Below are 20,738 nucleotides of genomic sequence, written 5' to 3' on the forward strand. Positions count from 1 at the left end.
TGTGAGCTGAATATAGGGATTGTACATGACTTCTTGTGTGCTGAATATAGGGATTGTACATAACTTACTGTGTTTTGAATATAGGGATTGTACATGACTTCCTGGATAATATTTGAATTCCTGTGTGCTGAATATATCAATTGTACATGATATTATTTGTGTTGAATATTGGAGATGCTGAATATATTGATTGGACTAGACTTCATATGTGCTTGGTATAGTCCTTCTACATGATTCTCTGTATGCTGAATATAGAGATCATGCATGACTTCCTTTTTGCTGGGTATATTGATTGAACTAGACTTTTTTGTGCATACATTTTCTGGGGCGTGATGGAAGAATTTTGGGCCCACTAAAGATTTGCACACAGCAAACTATGCATGGTACATGAGGTTTTATACCAAATGCCAACAAAAAGAAGCTTCTTGAAACATAAAAAAGATTGATGTTGAAATTGCCGCCATTGTAACAAAATGGCTCCAATGATCCAGCTGACTTCCACTCAGTAACTGTTTCATTAATTTGTCTTGAACATTTTCTATAGTTTTATAAAAAGCTTTCTTTTCTGCTGAAGAACATTATATTTTATTCTTAAAGAAAAATGTAGGAATGCAGATTATAACACAGAGGACAGTATGTAGATTATAACACAGATGATAGTATGTAGATTATAACAGATTACAGTATGTAGATTATAACACAGATGACAGTATGTAGATTATAACACAGATGACAGTATGTGGATTATAACACAGATGACAGTAGCATGTGATTGTTCAGATGAGGTGACCCCTCCATTATAATACCAACTTCTAGTCACTCTCTTTGTGTGCTGAAAATTCCTATTACAGAAGACTTGAACTTAGGAGGGTTAATTGGAATGATTGATGCTAACATTAATAGGGAAAATAATGGTGTAAAATTACTGAAGCTAGTGTGTAAAAGAATGCTCTTTATCCATTTTTCTGGAAACTTGAAGAAAATTACATTTTTATGCAGCACCTGTTAATATTTTATGATGCTATTTAAAAATAACTTTAAATGTGCATTAATCAGTGAAGCATCTTTAGAATGTAGGTCGGCCTCAGAAGACAATGAAACAACCTGAGTTTTGCTTGCTTAACAGAATAGGAATTAATTTCAGTATGTATAAGACTTCTCTCAGTGCATGTATAAAAACTGGATTAAGAAAAGATTTTCTCTAAAAATTATGTTAAGTATACGGTGTAATTCAACTTCAGAAAACTTTTTAAATCAAAATATTTTTTTATGTTTTGGCTATATATAAAAATCAGATACTGTTGTAAGATTTATTTATTTATTTATTTCTGTATATGTTGACTCTTTATACTTACATAAAGAATATTGCAAAATATCATGGATGATTATATCTCTGTTAATTTCACAAGTTATTGAATGTCCCTTCAGATGTAGATGTGACTTTGTTTGAAGAGAAAACTGCATGGTGCATTTTTGCATTGCAGGATATTATTGTGAAAGCCCAGGTTTGACCCAAGAAACAGATATTTGTTCAGCGGGATACTATTGCCCAGAAGGACAGTCCAGTGCTACCCCAGTTGGCTATGAATGCCCACAGGGTTACTACTGCCCTGCAGGAAGCAGTGCCCCCGTCATGTGCCCAGCTGGTTTCTTTAATTTAATGACTGGGCAGAGCACATGTGAAAAGTGCCCTGCACGTTTCTATTGTGATCCATCAGAGAACAACAATACAGGCATTGTAACACCCACTGAATGCCCACCTGGATACTATTGCCCTAATCAGACAGAGTATGCCAAACAGAACCCATGTCCAGCTGGCACATATGGCCCAGATACTTCCATGAAGTCATCAAGTAAGTGATGGTGGCTTTTGTGTGAGAATCCTTGCATGTGTTCCTTTCAGGTGTAAAAAGTTATGATGATCTGTAAAATTGACAGGTATTGACACAGATGATCTGTAAAATTGACAGGTATTGACACAGACGCAAATGATCATAATTGTTTAATTCTACTGACAAAAACAAATCAGGTTAATGTAGAGAATTTTTGCTGAGAATTTTCACATCTTGTGTCATTAAATCTTGTGGTTGAACATGTTTGCATTTTTTTAACGTATTTGCTGATTATAGTTATTATTTTCATGCTGTAACATCAAGTATGAAGATATAGTTGAACCCTCCATCTGTCTGTCCATACCATCTCAATTAGTGACATTTTGAAATATTTTTGGCCAGACTGTTTACATTTTTCTATATAGTCATACATGAAAGATATCAGGGATGTTATGGAATTTGGTTATGACCCCTCTGTCACTCTTTGGGGTGGGTGGATAAACACTAAATCACTTCAATCCTCATGATCATAATTATATTCTCATTAATATTAATTGACACCATTTGAACTTTAAGTGGACCTGAGCTAAAGGTGGTTAAACCTTTCACTTCAGTTTGCAGTAAAACATACTGAACAAACAATTTGTAGGCATGTATCCTGTTTGCTTGATATAGAGCATTCTTTACCTTTTTCATACCAAGATTGTATAATATAAGGTACCTTATTCATACCAAGATTGTATGATATAAAGCAATTACCTTCTTTATACCAAGATTGTATGATACAGAGCAATTACCTTATTATACCAAGATTGTATGATATAATGCAATTACCTTATTCTTACCAAGATTTTATGATATAGAGTAATTACCTTATTCATACCAAGATTGTATGGTACAGAGCAATTACCTTATTCATACCAAGATTGTATGACATAAAACAATTATCTTATTCATACCAAGATTTATGATATAGAGCAATTAACATTTTCATACCAAGATTGTATGATATAAAGCAATTACCTTATTCATACCAAGATGGTATGATACAGAGTAATTACCATATTCATCCCAAGATTGTATGGTACAGAGAAATTACCTTTTTCATACCAAAATTGTATGATATAAACCAATTACCTTTTTTGTACCAAGATTGTATGATGTAGAGCAATTACCCTTTTCATACCAAGATTGTATAATATAAGGTACCTTATTCATATCAAGATTGTATGATATAAAGCAATTACCAAGATTTATGGCAATTATCTTTGTTTATACTAAGTTTGAATGATGTAAAATAGTGATCTTGAATTATGATGGTTATGTTGGGCACATTTTGGTCAGCTCCAAAATGTACAGAAAGTGCTTCAAAATGCTCAGCAGTTATTAAAATATGCTTAAATTTGTAACAAATGCTTTCCACTGGAAAACATTAAAATTGTCTAAATATGAAGATGAAATTTAATGAGAAGTCAGAAATGTTATCAGTCCAGAATTGTACTTCCATGTTGGGTGACTTACATATTCAATACAATGGATGGTTGGATTTCTTGTGTGCTTATGTGATACAACTGCTCAATTGGACTTTTGTTATAACCCCATGATATTTATATGGATAGATGCTGTATTGATTAGAGCTAATTAAAAAAGGCAGCTGAAACTCTATTTTGGAATGTGCAGAGGTGATTGACAAATGTGATGTACTGTGAATTTACTATTTTTCAGGGGATACCAACTTTTGTGGATTTTGTAGTTGTGCAAGCTGTACATTTATTAACCCAATGAACAATGACTCTTTTATAGAAATAGACCCCCTTTCAGATCAATAAATGCATGTACCAATGAAAATATAATTTTCCAACAAATTACTAAAATTTATTTCCATGAAAATAAATGAATTCGCAGTATATGGATAATGGGACCAAGCAATAAACTAAGTGCTATTTCTTGTGATTGTTGAAAGGAAGAAACAGACAAGGGATAGTGATTTGATGTCCCATGGCAAGAATTAAATTCACAAATAAATGAAATGTCAACAGTAGGAATTAAGTTGAGATACTTTTTACAGACATGTGAAAAATTCAAGGAGTTAGAAACTCAGGGCAAAAAGAGTCACAACTCCCAACTGATGAGATGACTCCATCCCTTGCCCTCAATGCCCCCAGGCCTCACTGGCTACATTATTTTCACCCAGGCCTCATGGCCATACATCACTGTATACAGACCAAGCCCAATCAGCTACATTGTCTTGTCTTCACCCAGGCCTCATGGCTATATATCACTTTATATAGACCCAGCCATACAGACCAAGCCCCATCAGCTACCTTGTCTATACCCAGGCCTCATGGCCATACATCACTGTATACAGACCAAGCCCTATCAGCTACCTTGTCTATACCCAGGCCTCATAGCCATACATCACTGTATACAGACCAAGCCCTATCAGCTACCTTGTCTATACCCAGGCCTCATGGACATACATCACTGTATACAGACCAAGCTCCATGAGCTACACTGTACTTACCCTGGCCTCATGGCCATGCATCACTGTATACAGACCAAGCCCCATTAGCTACATTGTCTACACCCAGGCCTCATGGTCATACATTGATGTATACAGACGAAGCCCAATCAACTATATTGTCTACACCCAGGCCTCATGGCCATGCATCACTGTATACAGACCAAGCCCCATTAACTACACTGTGCTCACCCTGGCCTCATGGCCATGCAGTACTGTATACAGACCAAGCCCCATTAGCTACATTGTCTACACCCCGGCCTCATGGCCATACAGTGTTGTATACAGACCAAGCCTCATCAGCTATGTTGTCTACACCCAGGCCTCATGGCCATACATCACTGTATACAGACCAAGCCCTATCAGCTATATTGTCTACACCCAGGCCTCATGGCCATGCATCACTGTATACAGACCAAGCCCCATGAGCTACACTGTGCTCATCCTGGCCTCATGGCCATGCAGTACTGTATACAGTCCAAGCCCCATTTGCTACATTGTCTACACCCAGGCCTAATGGCCATGCATCACTGTATACAAACCAAGCCCCATGAGGTACATTGTGCTCACCCTGGCCTCATGGCCATGCAGCACTGTATACAGACCAAGTCCCACCAGCTACATTTTTACACCCAGGCCTCATGGGCATACATCACTCTATACAGACTAAGCCCAATTAGCTACATTGTCTACACCCAGGCCTCATGGCCATACATCGCTGTATACAGACGAAGCCCTATCAGCTACATTGTCTACACCCAGGCCTCATGGCCATGCATCACTGTATACAGACCAAGCCCCATGAGGTACATTGTGCTCACCCTGGCCTCATGGCCATGCAGCACTGTATACAGACCAAGTCCCACCAGCTACATTTACACCCAGGCCTCATGGGCATACATCACTCTATACAGACTAAGCCCAATTAGCTACATTGTCTACACCCAGGCCTCATGGCCATACATCGCTGTATACAGATGAAGCCCTATCAGCTATATTGTCTACACCCAGACCTCATGGCCATGCATCACTGTATACAGACCAAGTCCCATCAGCTACATTGTCTACACCCAGGCCTCATGGCCATGCATCACTGTATACAGACCAAGCCCCATGAGGTACATTGTGCTCACCCTGGCCTCATGGCCATGCAGCACTGTATACAGACCAAGTCCCACCAGCTACATTTTTACACCCAGGCCTCATGGGCATACATCACTCTATACAGACTAAGCCCAATTAGCTACATTGTCTACACCCAGGCCTCATGGCCATACATCGCTGTATACAGACCAAGCCCTATCAGCTATATTGTCTACACCCAGGCCTCATGGCCATACATCACTGTATACAGACCAAGCCCCATCAGCTACATTGTCTACACCCAGGCCTCATGGCCATGCATCACTGTATACAGAATAAGCCCCATGAGCTACATTGTCTACACCCAGGCCTAATGGCCATGCATCACTGTATACAGACAAAGCCCCATGAGCTACATTGTCAATACTCAGGCCTCATGGTCATACATCACTGCATACAGACCAAGCCCCATTACCTACATTGTCTACACCCAGGCCTCATGGCTATACAGTACTGTATACAGACCAAGCCCCATCAGCTACATTGTTTTCCACAAGGCTTCATAGCCATGCATCACTGTATACAGACCAAGCCCCATTAGCTACATTGTCTACACCCAGGCCTCATGGCCATGCATCACTGTATACAGACCAAGCCCCATCAGCTATATTGTCTACACCTAGGCCTCATGGTCATACATCACTGTATACAGACCAAGCCCCATTTGCTACATTGTCTACACCCAGGCCTCATGACCATGCATCACTGTATACAGACCAAGTCCCATTAGCTACATTGTCTACACCCAGGCCTCATCACCATACATCACTGTATACAGACCAAGCCCCCATCAGCTACATTGTTTTCATTCAGGCCTCATGGCCATACAGCACTGTATATAGATATGTCACAAGATGGAGGCAAGGTAGGAACTGCCAGCTGCAACACTCCATGTCACCATCTTGAGACAGTTGCTGGATAAAGCCTTCACTTTGTAGAAATTACAATCATACTTAAATTGCTTAACTACATTGAAACTCTCAACAACAAATAAATTCCATCATCTTTTCTACTGTATCTTGTATTCATGTTTACATTTATTTGGAAGGGTCATACATACATACATACAGACAGACAGACATACATACATACATACATACAGACAGACAGACATACAGACATACATACAGACATGCATACAGACACACATGCTATTCTCTGAGAATGAAATAAGACTGAAAGAGTGTGGACTGTTAACACGATGATCAACATTTTTGTTAAGATTAATGCATTTAACTATAATTCTTGGAACTAAAATATTTGGCTTTGAAAGGTCCTTCAAAAAGTGCTTGAATTTACAGATGAAATTTTTGTATGAACCATGAAAATTCATGTACACCAATTTATTTAGTTCTTGAGTACACTAGATGCCAGTAAATGTTGTAATAAATGTCAAACAGCCAGGCTGTAATAAATGTCAAAACAGTCTGGCTGTAATAAATGTCAAAACAGCCAGGCTAGGTTAATATTATTATCTTGGCCTGCTTTATTTTTCTTTCACCACAGCCGACTGTCTACAGTGTGAACCAGGTCATTATTGTCAGACCCCAGGTCGTACAGATGTGAATGGAAGTTGTTCAGCAGGTTATGTCTGCCTGACAGGATCTGCCACCCCTACCCCTACTGATAATTTGACAGGATACATTTGTCCAGAAGGAAAGTATTGTGAAGAGGGAACAGTTTCAGGTAAGTTGTCTGAGTAACTGTTTATTGAAGACATAAATAGCAGAGAGTTGGATTTTAGTAGAGTATTCCAGCATCAAAATACATGGTAAAAGATCAGTTGTGCAAAGCCCTTTTCAGCCATGCAAGTATGAATAGGGGAAGTTAAGTAAGGTGTTCTTTAATGTGAAACCATATTTATAAGTAGTTGTAATTAATCAAGATTTAAAATTAAGTGAAATAAAATAACTAGCAATAATAAAGGAAAATTTAACTCATTTGACTGTCTGTAATAAGGGTATCATTATAATGAGGGACCAGATTATGAGAATTTGTGTTGGTATTAATATACTTATCTTGGCTTGTGTATACTGACCATGTTTTTGCTTATTCTTCAGCATCTAATTGCCCTGTTGGTACGTACAACAATATGACAGGTTTACGGGCAGTGAATGAGTGCATACCCTGCGAGCCTGGGTACTACTGCCCCTCCCAGGGGATTGTCAACCTCACCCAGCTTTGCTCTGCAGGCTATTTCTGCAAGTCTGGTTCCCCTGAGGCCACTCCTGATGGTCAGAGTTATGGCTACAAATGTCCAGTTGGTCACTACTGTCCTCAGGGTACCCCATCACCAGTTCCCTGCCCAAGGGGAACCTATTTGTCAACAGAAGGTATTTATTTCACTTTGAGATGAAAAAGAGTTCCATCAACTTAAATTCAATGTAATAACTTTATTACTTTTTTGAAAAATGTTATTTACATGTAATTTAACACAGAGTTGTATCAAGTTGAAATAGATACAATGTATGTTAAGTGAAAAACAGACCTGCCAGCCGTTAAGATTTTGCTTAAGTCTTACAAAAATTACCTTTAAAATATGAACTTATGGCATACACGCAAAAACTATGGAAAAATGATTGTTGCTGAAAAATCCTGATAATTTGTTTGACCTTGCGTGATTTGTTGGATCTGGGTTTCATATTAGAATTAGTGAAAATAGTCAGGGATGCAGACTACTTTACAGTAGCACCCCAGATGCTTTAGACTGCACCTATTTGTTCATGCAAAGCATCTGCATGATCAAACTATTGATTATATAATTTCTTTTAAAATGGCATTGAGAAATCGATGTGTGTTAAAGACGAAAGGGAAAATAAGCTTCTAGAAAAGTGTTATAATCAACACAAGAATAAACTGGAGTATGTAGATTCTTGTGAATAAAAGCTGGAAAGGACACAATTATGTTAATTGGGCAATTGTGCCAATTTGAGTGTCTCGTGGTGGGAAATTTGATTGCCGTTGTCATGTGAAATGTAAAAAGAATTTCCAACAATTGTATCAGGCTGAGAGATAACAACAATCCATTGAGTTGCATAGGGTTTGGAACTAAAGTTTGTGCTACTGCACTAGTGGTAAATAAAGTCTACATGTACTTTACAACCTTTTCAGTTGAACATAATGTTTATCATTGCTGTGTTTAACTTTTAATTACATTTTCCAGCTTTACAATAGCAGTTATTGATAATGTATAACACCTTACTGGAAACTGGTCATACTTACGGAATAAAAATCAATGCCTTACTGAGACAGACTCTTTAGGGTTGGCAGGTCTGGAAAAGTATTGGCTTCTGTTTGCATTTTTTTTAAAAATAACTACATTGTTGTGCCAGTCAAATCTAAAATGACAAATATATTTATAATTAGTAAAGAACAATTTTATTACATACCTGTTAGTGATTAATGTCTTTTTTATCCATAATATTCATGACATACTAGTAATCTTTAAATCAGCTTGTAGTTAGTATGTTTAATGCTGTCAAAATCATTAATTAACCTGCAGTTAATATGTTTAATGCTGTCAAAATCATTAATTAACCTGCAGTTAGTGGGTTTAATGCTGTCAAAATCATGAATTAACCTGCAGTTAGTGGGTTTAATGCTGTCAAAATCATTATTTAACCTGCAGTTAGTGGGTCTAATGCTGTCAAAATCATTAATTATCCTGCAGTTTGTGGGTTTAATGCTGTCAAAATCATTAATTAACCTACAGTTTGTGGGTTTAATGTTGTTTAAATCATTAATTAACCAATATATTGATGTTCTGTGCATGTCGTCTGTTGGAATATTACTTCTGTTTTGGATCATGTACAGATTTTTATGATATGTCACATGACAGTTCAGGAAGTATTCCACAATAATGCAATATATAATAAATGATATTGAATACAATTTATTTTACATCTGCCTTTTTTAAGCTGGATTGGTAAGAACTTAATAGCAAATATCGCTGTAAGACTTTCAGGAGAAATGTTTGGAAAGTTGGATTCCCACCTGTCTGTTATCAGTTTTGACATGAAATTCAAGATTTAATGAAAGGGATGGGTTCACCTCTCTCAGACAAATTCATAGTTGTTTTATTATCTGATAATTAATGTTACAAATGTGATGAAAATATCTCCCATATACCAGTTTATCTTGCATGTAGATGTCTGCTGGTAAAATAAACACTTCAGTGTTATATATATTTATACATTTAAAGCTGTTTGTGCTTGCAGGTGGCCAGTCGGAGTCAGATTGTGTACCTTGTACTGCAGGATGGTACTGCCTACTACCTGGAAATAACTTAACAACAGATCGATGTATGGCAGGCTACTATTGTATAGAAAAGGCTCAAACAGCTACCCCAACAGGTAGGATTGAATCTTGCAATATAATCTTGTAACTTATTTGAACATGAAGTAAAATTCAAGCATGTTGAACCTATCAGTGCACTGGCAAAGAAAATTGATATGAATTCCTACATTTTAGTCACGAGGTTACTTTATTCAGAGTAAAGTCAGAATAAGTGAAATTTGTAAATTTCTAAATTTTCAGCTCTTTCTTTTGAACACATAAACCATTCTTTTTTTTTGTAGCAGATTTTATTTTGATTATTTGTGATCAAGTCAGAATGCTTGAATTTTGACTGATTTTTGAAACAAGTGGAAGCATAGGGCATAGCAAAAAGGGCTTTCCAAGTGATGGTATTTGGGACAAGTGGATGCATAGGGCATGGCAAAAGGGCTTTCCAGGTGATGGTATTTGGGATAAGTGCATGAATATGACATGGGAATTGAACTTTCACTATCATGGTATCTGGGACAAGTGGATGCATGGGGCAGGGGAGGGTGCCTTTCCTCATGATGGTATTTAGGACAAGGGGAAGTATAGGGCATGGGACAGGAGATTTCCTCATGATGGTATTTAGGACAAGTGGAAGTATAGGGCATGAGACAGGGGCTTTCCTCATGATGGTATTTAGGACAAGGGGAAGTATAGGGCATGGGATGGGGGCTTTCCTCATGATGGTATTTAGGACAAGTGGAAGTATAGGGCATGGGACAGGGGCTTTCCTCATGATGGTATTTAGGACAAGTGGAAGTATAGGGCTTGGGACAGGGGATTTCCTTATGATGGTATTTAGGACAAGTGGAGGTATAGGGCATGAGACAGGGGCTTTCCTCATGATGGTATTTAGGACATGTGGAAGTATAGGGTATGGGATGGGGGCTTTCCTCATGATGGTATTTAGGACAAGTGGAAGTATAGGGCATGGGATGAGGGCTTTCCTCATGATGGTATTTAAGACAAGTGGAAGTATAGGGCATGGGATGAGGGCTTTCCTCATGATGGTATTTAAGACAAGTGGAAGTATAGGGCATGGGATGGGGGCTTTCCTCATGATGGTATTTAAGACAAGTGGAAGTATAGGGCATGGGATGGGGGCTTTCCTCATGATGGTATTTAGGACAAGTGGAGGTATAGGGCATGGGACAGGGGATTTCCTCATGATGGTATTTAGGACATGTGGAAGTATAGGGCATGGGATGGGGGCTTTCCTCATGATGGTATTTAGGACAAGTGGAGGTATAGGGCATGAGACAGGGGATTTCCTCATGATGGTATTTGTTGATGTCCTGCATGTGTTTTGTGCATTTTGCAAACCTGGCAGCTCATCAAAAGGTGCCATTTTCTTAAATATATGTAATGAATACATCCATGATTGGCAATCTTAGGGTTTATCACAATATTGTAATTTGATTAAGTCATTTGGCAAGCTTAAGGAATTACATGTCATGGATTTGTTTGTCCAGTACTGTTACCTACAAGTAGCACATACATATAATTGAAATTACTTTAGTATGATAGAGTTCCATTTTGGAACTTTAGGTAGCATACCCCAATCCACAAATTCTATGATGTTTCCTAACAAGGGGTTGATAAAAATAAGCTTTCATTACCCTACCATAAGGCAGAGCATATTAAGCTTTGATGTTGTGAAAAGAAAATGTCTTGATTTGGGCTCAATATCAAAGGTCAAGGTCAGTATGATTAAAGGAAGAAAAATGTTTTCATTTCTTCACCATGCCTTGTACTTGGGCTGAGGCAAAACCTGTTAATTTTGGGGTCAGAAGGTTAAAGGTCAAGATCATTTACTGAAAGAAGAAAAATGGTTTCTACATGGAAGTTTTACTTCTCAAGCAGTCATCAGAATACAGATTAATTTTTTTAATGAATATTTGAGTAGAAAATTTATATTTGAAAATTTGTTTCTGAAGCAACTTTATGAACAAGAAGCAACTTTATGTACAAGAAGCAACTTTATGTACAAGTAGTAACTTTATGTACAAGTAGCATCTTTATGTGCTAGTAGCAACTTTATGTACAAGTGTCAACTTTATGTACAAGTAGCAACTTCAAGTAGCAACTTTATGTACAAGTAGCAACTTTATGTAGAAGAAACAACTTTATGTGCAAGTAGCAACTTTATGTACAAGTAGCAACTTTATGTACTAGTAGCAACTTTATGAACAAGTGGCAACTTTATGTACAAGTAGCAACTTTATGTACAAGAAGCAACTTCAAGTAGCCACTTTATTTACAAGAAGCAACTTTATGTACAAGAATAAACTTTATGTACAAGAAACAACTTTATGTACAAGAATAAACTTTATGTACGAGAAACAACTTTATGTACAATTAGCAAGAAGCAATTTTATGTATAAGAAGCAAACAAGGCAAAATGTGAACTATACAATGTTGAATTAGACAACAGGGACAAAACTCCCAAGTGCAAGTTTATCACAGTGTCAACATTCTAAATAGTCACATTGCTCATAATATCACCACTTTCATTAACTGCCATTATGGCACACTTGAAAAGATTACTTTTAATGTGGCAAGTTGATAAAGAACATGGTATAAAACAAGGAGCTAACAATAAAACCTTTATGTACCAGTCAATGTAACCAAATTTAAATCAATTGGGCAAATGTCCATGTGATTTTCATTGTGAACAAATTGTTTAACTTCAAAGGAAATTTGGTTCACTTTACAAGTTTCCACATTTACTGAACAAGTAATTGAAAGTTACAGCCTTTCTTTACCCATAAGTCCTTTTTCACTTAAAGAATGTTTTAAGTCATACCAAATTTGAAGATAAAAAGGGAAAACAATCTCCCATTCTCTTGATTTCTAGTGCCCCCCTCCCCCCGTAGGCAAACTCCTAAAATGTCATTTACGTGTAATCAGATTTACATATATTCAGTGCAGCTTGGTGGGAGCTAGGGCAAGGTCAAGTCATTAAATGCAAAGGTAGAGAAGGATAAAATTAAGGGTGTGATAGCTTTAATAACATTTACAAATATTCAAATGCTATCTGAATACATATTTGAATAAGAAACTTTGGTATTCATTTTAGCTCTAACAGTTACCAAAGTTTGTTGATGACTTGCATACTTGTTAGATAATAAAGAAGCCTGTAGATTTAGAGTTAAAAAGTCAAATGTTAAGGTCAATGTGATTGAAAGACTGATAAAAGCTTTTGCATAATAACTTTAGTGCCTTGTCCAGAGTTTGTAGAGAGCTTTCACTTTATGGTGGTCTAAAGCGCTCGCCGTTAAGGATCACTGCCATCTCACCTCTGTCTGTGTGGGTTCAAGGCTCGGGCTCGGCTAATGTGGGTATGTGAGAAAGCTTGCCGGTAGCTTCTCGTGGGTCGGTGGTTTTTTCCAGGGTTTTCCAGGGTTCTTCCTCCACCATTAATACTGGCCGCCATGTATAGCCTATCTTGTGCTGAAAAATGGTGTTAAACCCCATTACAACATTACAACACTTTAGGTATGGAACACACCTGTTGATTTTGGGGTCCAAAGGTCAAAGATCAGGGTCATTTCAGAGAAAAATGGGTTTTGAAGAATAACTTTATTCCAGAATAAGTTCCTTAACTAAACTTTATGGATGGCTTGTACATAAGGTAATAAAGACATTTATGGATTCTGTGGTCTGAATGACTGAGGTTGTGGTATTGGTAAGTCTAATAAGCAAAAATGGTTTCCGTACATTGTTTAGTTCAAGACTACATACCTTGATCAAAAGGTCAAGTTCGTTGAGACCCATTATGATCTCCCAAGTCAACTAGGTCCTACTAGTGCCTGCATGTTGTGCTATAAATATCAGGCAGGTGTATAATGCACCATTTACAGTACTCTTATTTTAAGACTTAAGTCAGAACATTGAGCAATCATATTTATTTGTAGTGAGGTCAGTATTTGCATAAATGAAGTATTAATGACCCCTCTCATACTGACTTTGTATTACTCTTTTTCTTTCATTTATCATGACAACCTGTATCTGACTGTTGTAGATGGAGTGACTGGTAATATCTGCCCGATTGGCCATTACTGCCCAGCTGGTTCTTACAATCCCATCCCCTGCTCTGATGCAACATACATGAACCACACAGGAGCATCGGTGTGCGATGACTGCCCCAATGGCTTCACATGTACTAAAGGGGACAGAGCTGATCCCTGTCCCCAAGGGTATTATTGTCCACTAAACACAGGATTAAACTACATTCCATGTCCAGTTGGTAAGTAAAGTCCATTGATGATTCAGTTCAGCATATTTATAGTAAAATTCCACGATATGCTTTTATGCAGTATGCTTATTGTATTAGTATGCTTATTGTATTAGTACTATTGACCAAAATTAAATTTTCATAGATCAAAATTGTCTTGATTATTTTGTTACAGAGTTCATGTTTTAAAAATTTAAATGAATTTCTAACATAAGTGTAAAATCTTGCAAAATTTGTTTTTACAATTGTCATAAAATTATGAAAATGTATTAAGAATGAGGAATGATATGTATAGGTTCAAGTCTTATATGTCCTTAAAAATAATCAGTATTTTCAAGAATTTCTTGTAGCAATCAATCATATTAAAGAGAAGATAATATCATTACAGTTTTGATAGCTTACCTGCTGTGTCATTCTTGTATTCTCCATTGTCTGTCAACATGTGCCTTGAGTCTGCCTTGTATTGTCCATTGTCTGTCAACATTTGTCATGTGTCTGTCTTGTATTTTCCATTTTCTGTCAACATGTACCCTGTGTCTGTCTTGTATGATCCATCGTCTGTCAACATTTGCCCTGTATTTGTCACATATTGTCAATTGTCTGTCAACACAAGCTTACCTATGGCTTGGCCATGTGTCTGTCTTGTGTTGTCCATCGCCTGTCAGCATTAAACTTCTCCTAAAATAAACTGGACCTATTTAACCTAATATGGCAGAGGGATTTCTGTCATACAGGGTTTTCAAGTGTTTTATGAATGATGCCAGTCTGCCGTTAGTGCAGATAAGAAACCTTTAAGCAGCCTCTCCTCACAAACCTCTCAACAGAACATAACCACTTTTAAAAGAAAGTGTTCAGGTGAAAATGGCTTTTAGATTTATAGCAGTCCTGCTGAATTATCACAAAATATGGTTGCCTTTACTACAAATAGAAAAATGTGAAACCTCTCAAAAACTGCTCAACAGAATTTGACCAAATTTGGGAGAAAACTTCCAAATTAAAGAGCCTTTAGATGTATATAAATATTGGTGATCTGCAGCCATCAAATATCATTGCAGTTACTAAAAATTAAAACAAAAAACTTAATAAACTTCTTTTCAAACCACTCAATGGAATGTGACTAAATGTGAAGGGCTTTCACATTTATGCAAGTGATGCCTATACACCATCAAATATGGCTGCCATTTCCATATTTCCAGCAGCTTATTCTCAATAAGAGGTTGACAGGATTTTCATAAATGTGTCAGTAAGCACCATTCTTTCATAAATGTGTCAGTAAGTGCCATTCTTTCATAAATGTGTCAGTAAGTACCATTCTTTCATAAATGTGTCAGTAAGTGCCATTCTTTCATAAATGTGTCAGTAAGTACCATTCTTTCATAAATGTGTTAGTAAGTACCATTCTTTCATAAATGTGTCAGTAAGTACCATTCTTTCATTGCCATTCCAAAATTTGTTCAAATGATGCTGAACCTCCACCAGCAATGGCAAAGTTACTAAAAATAGAGGCACAATTATAACCTTTATTTCAAAATGCAATGCGCCGCAGAATTTGACCAACAGAATGTAACTGACTTTGTATAAAGAAACTTTGAAACAGTTGTTTTCATAGTACATGCACTCAGCAGCTTGAGAAGAAATTTCTACAGAGAGCATCCTATCCAAAAGACCCAGATTTTCTTTTTCTGCTTTTGCACTTGGCTGAGCCAGGTGATCCATCTCAAGCCCACTTGGGCCTTTTGTTTTATGTAAATATAACTAACAGTTATATATTAATATTCATTAAGTAGCTTATATAGCTAAGAAGTAGACCTACTTTCATGTAACAGTTGTAAATTTTGTAACCCAGTCATAAAAGGAAGGCCCGTTTCTGCAGCAGTACTGTATCTTGTACATTGATAGTAATCTTTTACATTGAAAGCCATCTTATACACAGATAGTAATCTTATACAATGACATTATTCTTATACATTGTCAGTACTCTTTTACAGTGACTGTAGTCTTATTCATTGACAGTAATCCTATACATTGACAGTAATCTTAGACACTGACAGTAATATTTTAGATTGACAGTAATCCTATACATTGACAGTAATATTTTAGATTGACAGTAATATTTTAGATTGACAGTAATCTTATACATTGACAGTAGATCAGGCATATGCAGATCATTACAGATCATAAGTACTAGAAACATTGTAGAAATATGGCTGTATTAGGTAAGGTTAACATTGTGCTTCATTAGTTTATAATATCCTGTTCTCTCAAAGGATTGAGTGGGAACAGTACTTGAATTTTTACATTTTTAAACCATAATTTTCACTCATTTATAAAAAAACAAACATTACCTGTCTTGATAAAACCTACTGTAGTTACTCTAATAAAAGTCCCCTTTTAACACCCCCCTTTTCAAACCTGCCAACCCTTATGATTTTGCCATAAATCTTATGAAACTTACCCTTAAAACACAGACTTGCAGCATACAAGCAAAAACTACAGAAAAATGTTTATTGTTGCTTAAACATCCTGATAATTGGTTCATCCATGTTTGATTTGGATATGGGTTTCATATTAGAATTGATGGAATTAATCAGGAAACCAGACTAACTTTACAGCAGTACCTCAGATGCTTTAAATTGCACATAGTATTTTCATGTAAAGTGTCTGCATGATCAAATTGTTGATTATAAAAAAATTTAAATAGCATCCAGCAAGCAATGTATGTTGAAGATGAAAGGTGTTAATAATCAGCACAGAAGAATAAAAAGGAATATTCAGATTCTTGTGAATAAAACCAGGAAGAGACATAATTATGTTTATTGGACATCACATGTTAATTTAAGTATGTCTCATGGCAGGAGATATGATTGTCATTGTCATGTGAAATGGAAATAACTCCAAGACTTACATCAAGTTGAAAAATATCAACAAGCCATGGAGCTGCATAGTGTTTGGAACTAAAGTTTGTGCAACTACTAGTGGTAAATAAGGTCTTTGTGTTCTTTTCAAATGTTTACTGCCACTGGATGTTTCAAATACCAAATTTTAGATATGTTTTCCAGTTTTACAATACCAGTTTTGTGATATTTGTTACACCTTACTGAAAACTGGTCAAACGTTTGAGAAAAAATCAACTGCCTTACTGAGATGGTCTCATCAGGGCTGGTGGGTCTGCCTTTTTTTCCACAAGATAAAGAAATTCCTACCTTATCAAGGCTTATATATGGTTCCATTATGGTTTCTCCAAATAATTAAAATTAAAGCAGTATGACAAATGTTAGACAAATCAAAACAACTTAATTTGCAAACATTTTCAGTCAAACATTGATATACAGTATTCAGTGCCACACCCCTCTGGAAATTGCACCACTCTCAGAGCATCTGTTAGAATAACTATGGTATTTATGGTAAATATCACCAAGTTAATTGGTCTAAATATACATCATTTTAGCTTTTCTCTAATTAGTGTGTGCAGTAGGATTGCTGGTCTAGTATTGAACATGCCTGGATATCATACAGTTGTTCAGCTTGATACTGAGGTGGTCAGTCAAGTGTTAAACATTCCTTCCATTTTGACTGATAGTGGAAATTCAATCTCAGATTTAAGCTTTGAGTGACTTATTCACTTTCTTCGAGTTATGTGGCATCAGATGTGAGTACATGCTGTTTAAACTTTGGCTTCCTGTTACATGTGACAGCAGGTCTGATTGTAGGCTGTTTGAACTTTGGCCACCTGTTGCACTGGAACAGGTCAGAATAATGCTGTTTGCATTTTGTGGCCTGTGTTACACTAGGGCAAATATTAGTGTATGCAGTTTGGATTTTATGGCCTGTGTTACACTAGAGCAAGTATTAGTGTATGCAGTTTGCATTTTGTGGCCTGTGTTACACTAGGGCAAGTATTAGTGTATGCAGTTTGCATTTTGTAGCCTGTGTTACACTTGGACAAGTATAAGTGTATGCTATTTGTACTTTTGAACCTGTGTTACACTGGAACAGGTCTGAGTGTATACTGTTTGCACTTTGGTTGCTTGTGTTACCATGGAGCATATTTTGTATATATATATATATATATATATATATATATATATATATATATATATATATATATATATATATATATATATATATATATGAATTAATTTATTTAAATGCTTTCACTTTTCTCTTACATAGGTACATTTGGTGCTACAGTTGGTTTGGGTGATTACACAGAGTGCAGTAATTGTACTGGTGGAACATACTGTGATATCACAGGTCTGACTGCTCCAGCTGGGGGATGTGAACCAGGATACTACTGTGTGTCGGGTAAGGAAGTTGAGCTTTACATATACATTTGAAAACTATTACTTGCTAATCTAGTCTTTGTGTCATTCTGTAATGCCAAGATCAAACTGCCCTAACTGGAGAATGTGTTCAAGTTAATTCAGTTTTGAAAACCTTTAACTCGTATCAGTAATGTGTAATAATGTAGAAAAACTAAACCTTAAGGAAAATTTTAAGTAGTCATAAAGTGTTGAAAGGGTTTAATTCTCAGTTTTAGTTGTTTGGAATTGTGTAATTGTTCATTCAAACAGTAGAATACTTTTGTTCCATTTTGACATAGTTTTAGCTCTGCAGGTTGAAGGCCAGAACTTTTGTGATGGTCCTGCATCTGTCATCTAATAACTGTTGTTTGTTATTGCTAATCCTAAACTACTTGGAGGAAATGCATAAAATTTAGCACACAATTTTATCCTGAGGTCAACTTGATCGGAAATAAAGAGTGCCCTTTGGACATTCAAAAATATGGCTACCATGGCAGCGATCATGAAAATCTTGCTGTAATTTCTTCTGAGCAAGTTGGCATGGGCTTTGCATTAAACGAATTCTCATGACTTATAGATGGTCCTAAATGAAAATAATTCTGATCAGACATCCATTATGACCACCATTTTGAAAATAATTATTTTTGCCCCTGAATGGATGATAATATTGACATAAAGTTTTCACTTAAAGACTCCTTACAAAATGGGATTAACCTAAAAGTATTGTAACCATTCTTACATCCAGCATGGCAGCCATCTTGACAGTCATGACATTGATACTTGTTATCATGAGATCAAGACCCCAAATGAAAATGATCCCAATCTAATATCTAACATGGATACCAAGTGGCAGCCATTTTGAAAACCTTCTCAACAGACAGTTGTATTGGTTTGGAATTTTCACTTGAAGACATTATATAACATGTAGATGGTCTGAACAGAAATGGTACTGATCTGACATCCATCATGGTTCACAAGGTGTCCATCTTGAAAATCTCATCATCACTAATACTCCCACATGGGTGGTCAGATTGACATGGTGTTTCACTTAAAGGCTTATGGCATGTAGTTGGTCTGAAATAAAAATAGTGTCATTCTGGCATTTGAGATTTATCAATGTATAAATACGTTAACACAGTCACACTTGACCATGAAGCACTGGGTGGTGCGTGGTCAAAGATAAAGTAAAGACGGAAGTGATAGGACAGTCAGAAGAGTAAAGATAGGAAAAGCAGAAATAAGTAAAAGAGTGTCAGTGTACGTTTTTGTCCCTTCATACTGAGACCAATCTGGCTACTGTAGTGGCAATGAGATATGTAATCTCAACTGGCATAGCCCTGAGAATCACTAGGTCTTAGTTGTAGGTGATTAGTTCATTAGAATGTGATTTTGGAAAGCTCATGCTTGTGAGATACCAAGCTGGAGCTTTTGCAATTGTTGACAGTATTTGTTCCAAGTCCCTATTGTACATGGGAAGAAGCTGAACTTGAAATAATTTGTTGATGCTGACTTTAAATGGAACTTTTTCCTGTGGTTTGCCCTAGTCTGGCTATATGCCAGGGTCAGCTATTTGTCCACTGGTATGTCCTCTAGATTGTTTACTATCTTGCACAACATGGTCAGTTGGACCTTGGTTCACCTGGATTCAAGTGATTCCCATTGACACTGCTAGTATTATAATACCTTTTTGTGGTGAATCTCTCCTCTGAACCATCTCTACCTTATTTATTAGATCTTTACTATGTGGGTTCCACACAGTCGAGTAATGCTCAAGACCTGGTTGAACCAGAGTGAAATATGCTGCATTTTTTACTTCTTGTTGATTTGGAGGTTACGGCACAGGAGACCAAGGTTATTCTTCCCTTTTTCACTATACTGTCTATGTGCCTTTTCAAAGAGAGGTCTCTGGACAATTCCACCCTGAGATATTTTGTTGCCTGCTCACTGGCTAACTTGTGTCCCTTAAGAGTATATTCGGACAAGATTGGTGATTTCTGCCTGTAAACTATTAGGATGCTGCATTATTTTGGGTGATACGAGATACCCCAAGTTCTTTTCCAGAGGGCCAGTTGGATCAGGTCTTCTTGAAGGATCTCACAGTCCTTGGAGGCATTTATTTTCTGGTAGACTATACAGTCATCTGCAAAAAGTCTTGTGTCGGATTTGATGCTTGCAGGTAGATCATTGATGAACACCAGGAAGAGGATGGGACCCAAAACACTCCCTTGAGGTGCACCACTAACAACTGGTGTTGGGTCTGATGTTGCTCCATCTACTATAACTCTCTGATAGGAAATATCTGATCCATTTCTGGGTGTTACCCATGATGCCATAGTGGTCCAACTTACTGGGGAGTCTTTAATGGGGGACACAATCAA

General features: G+C 36.8%; 1 protein-coding gene across 1 annotated transcript in view; it reads left to right on the forward strand.

Annotated features, from left to right (window-relative positions):
* The window catches only part of LOC149802037 (uncharacterized), a 316,208-nt gene that overhangs the window by 235,642 nt on the left and 59,828 nt on the right, over positions 1-20,738 (forward strand). Inside the window, exons 64-69 of the mRNA XM_089956881.1 lie at positions 1,485-1,853; positions 7,003-7,182; positions 7,557-7,829; positions 9,714-9,848; positions 13,844-14,068; positions 18,230-18,361. Coding sequence (XP_089813007.1) covers positions 1,485-1,853; positions 7,003-7,182; positions 7,557-7,829; positions 9,714-9,848; positions 13,844-14,068; positions 18,230-18,361 — 1,314 coding nt within the window. The remainder of the gene's footprint in view (positions 1-1,484; positions 1,854-7,002; positions 7,183-7,556; positions 7,830-9,713; positions 9,849-13,843; positions 14,069-18,229; positions 18,362-20,738) is intronic.

Source organism: Sinohyriopsis cumingii, chromosome 4 (genome assembly GCF_028554795.1).
Source record: "Sinohyriopsis cumingii isolate HCF-2022 chromosome 4, ASM2855479v2, whole genome shotgun sequence".
Lineage (NCBI taxonomy): Eukaryota > Metazoa > Mollusca > Bivalvia > Unionida > Unionidae > Sinohyriopsis > Sinohyriopsis cumingii.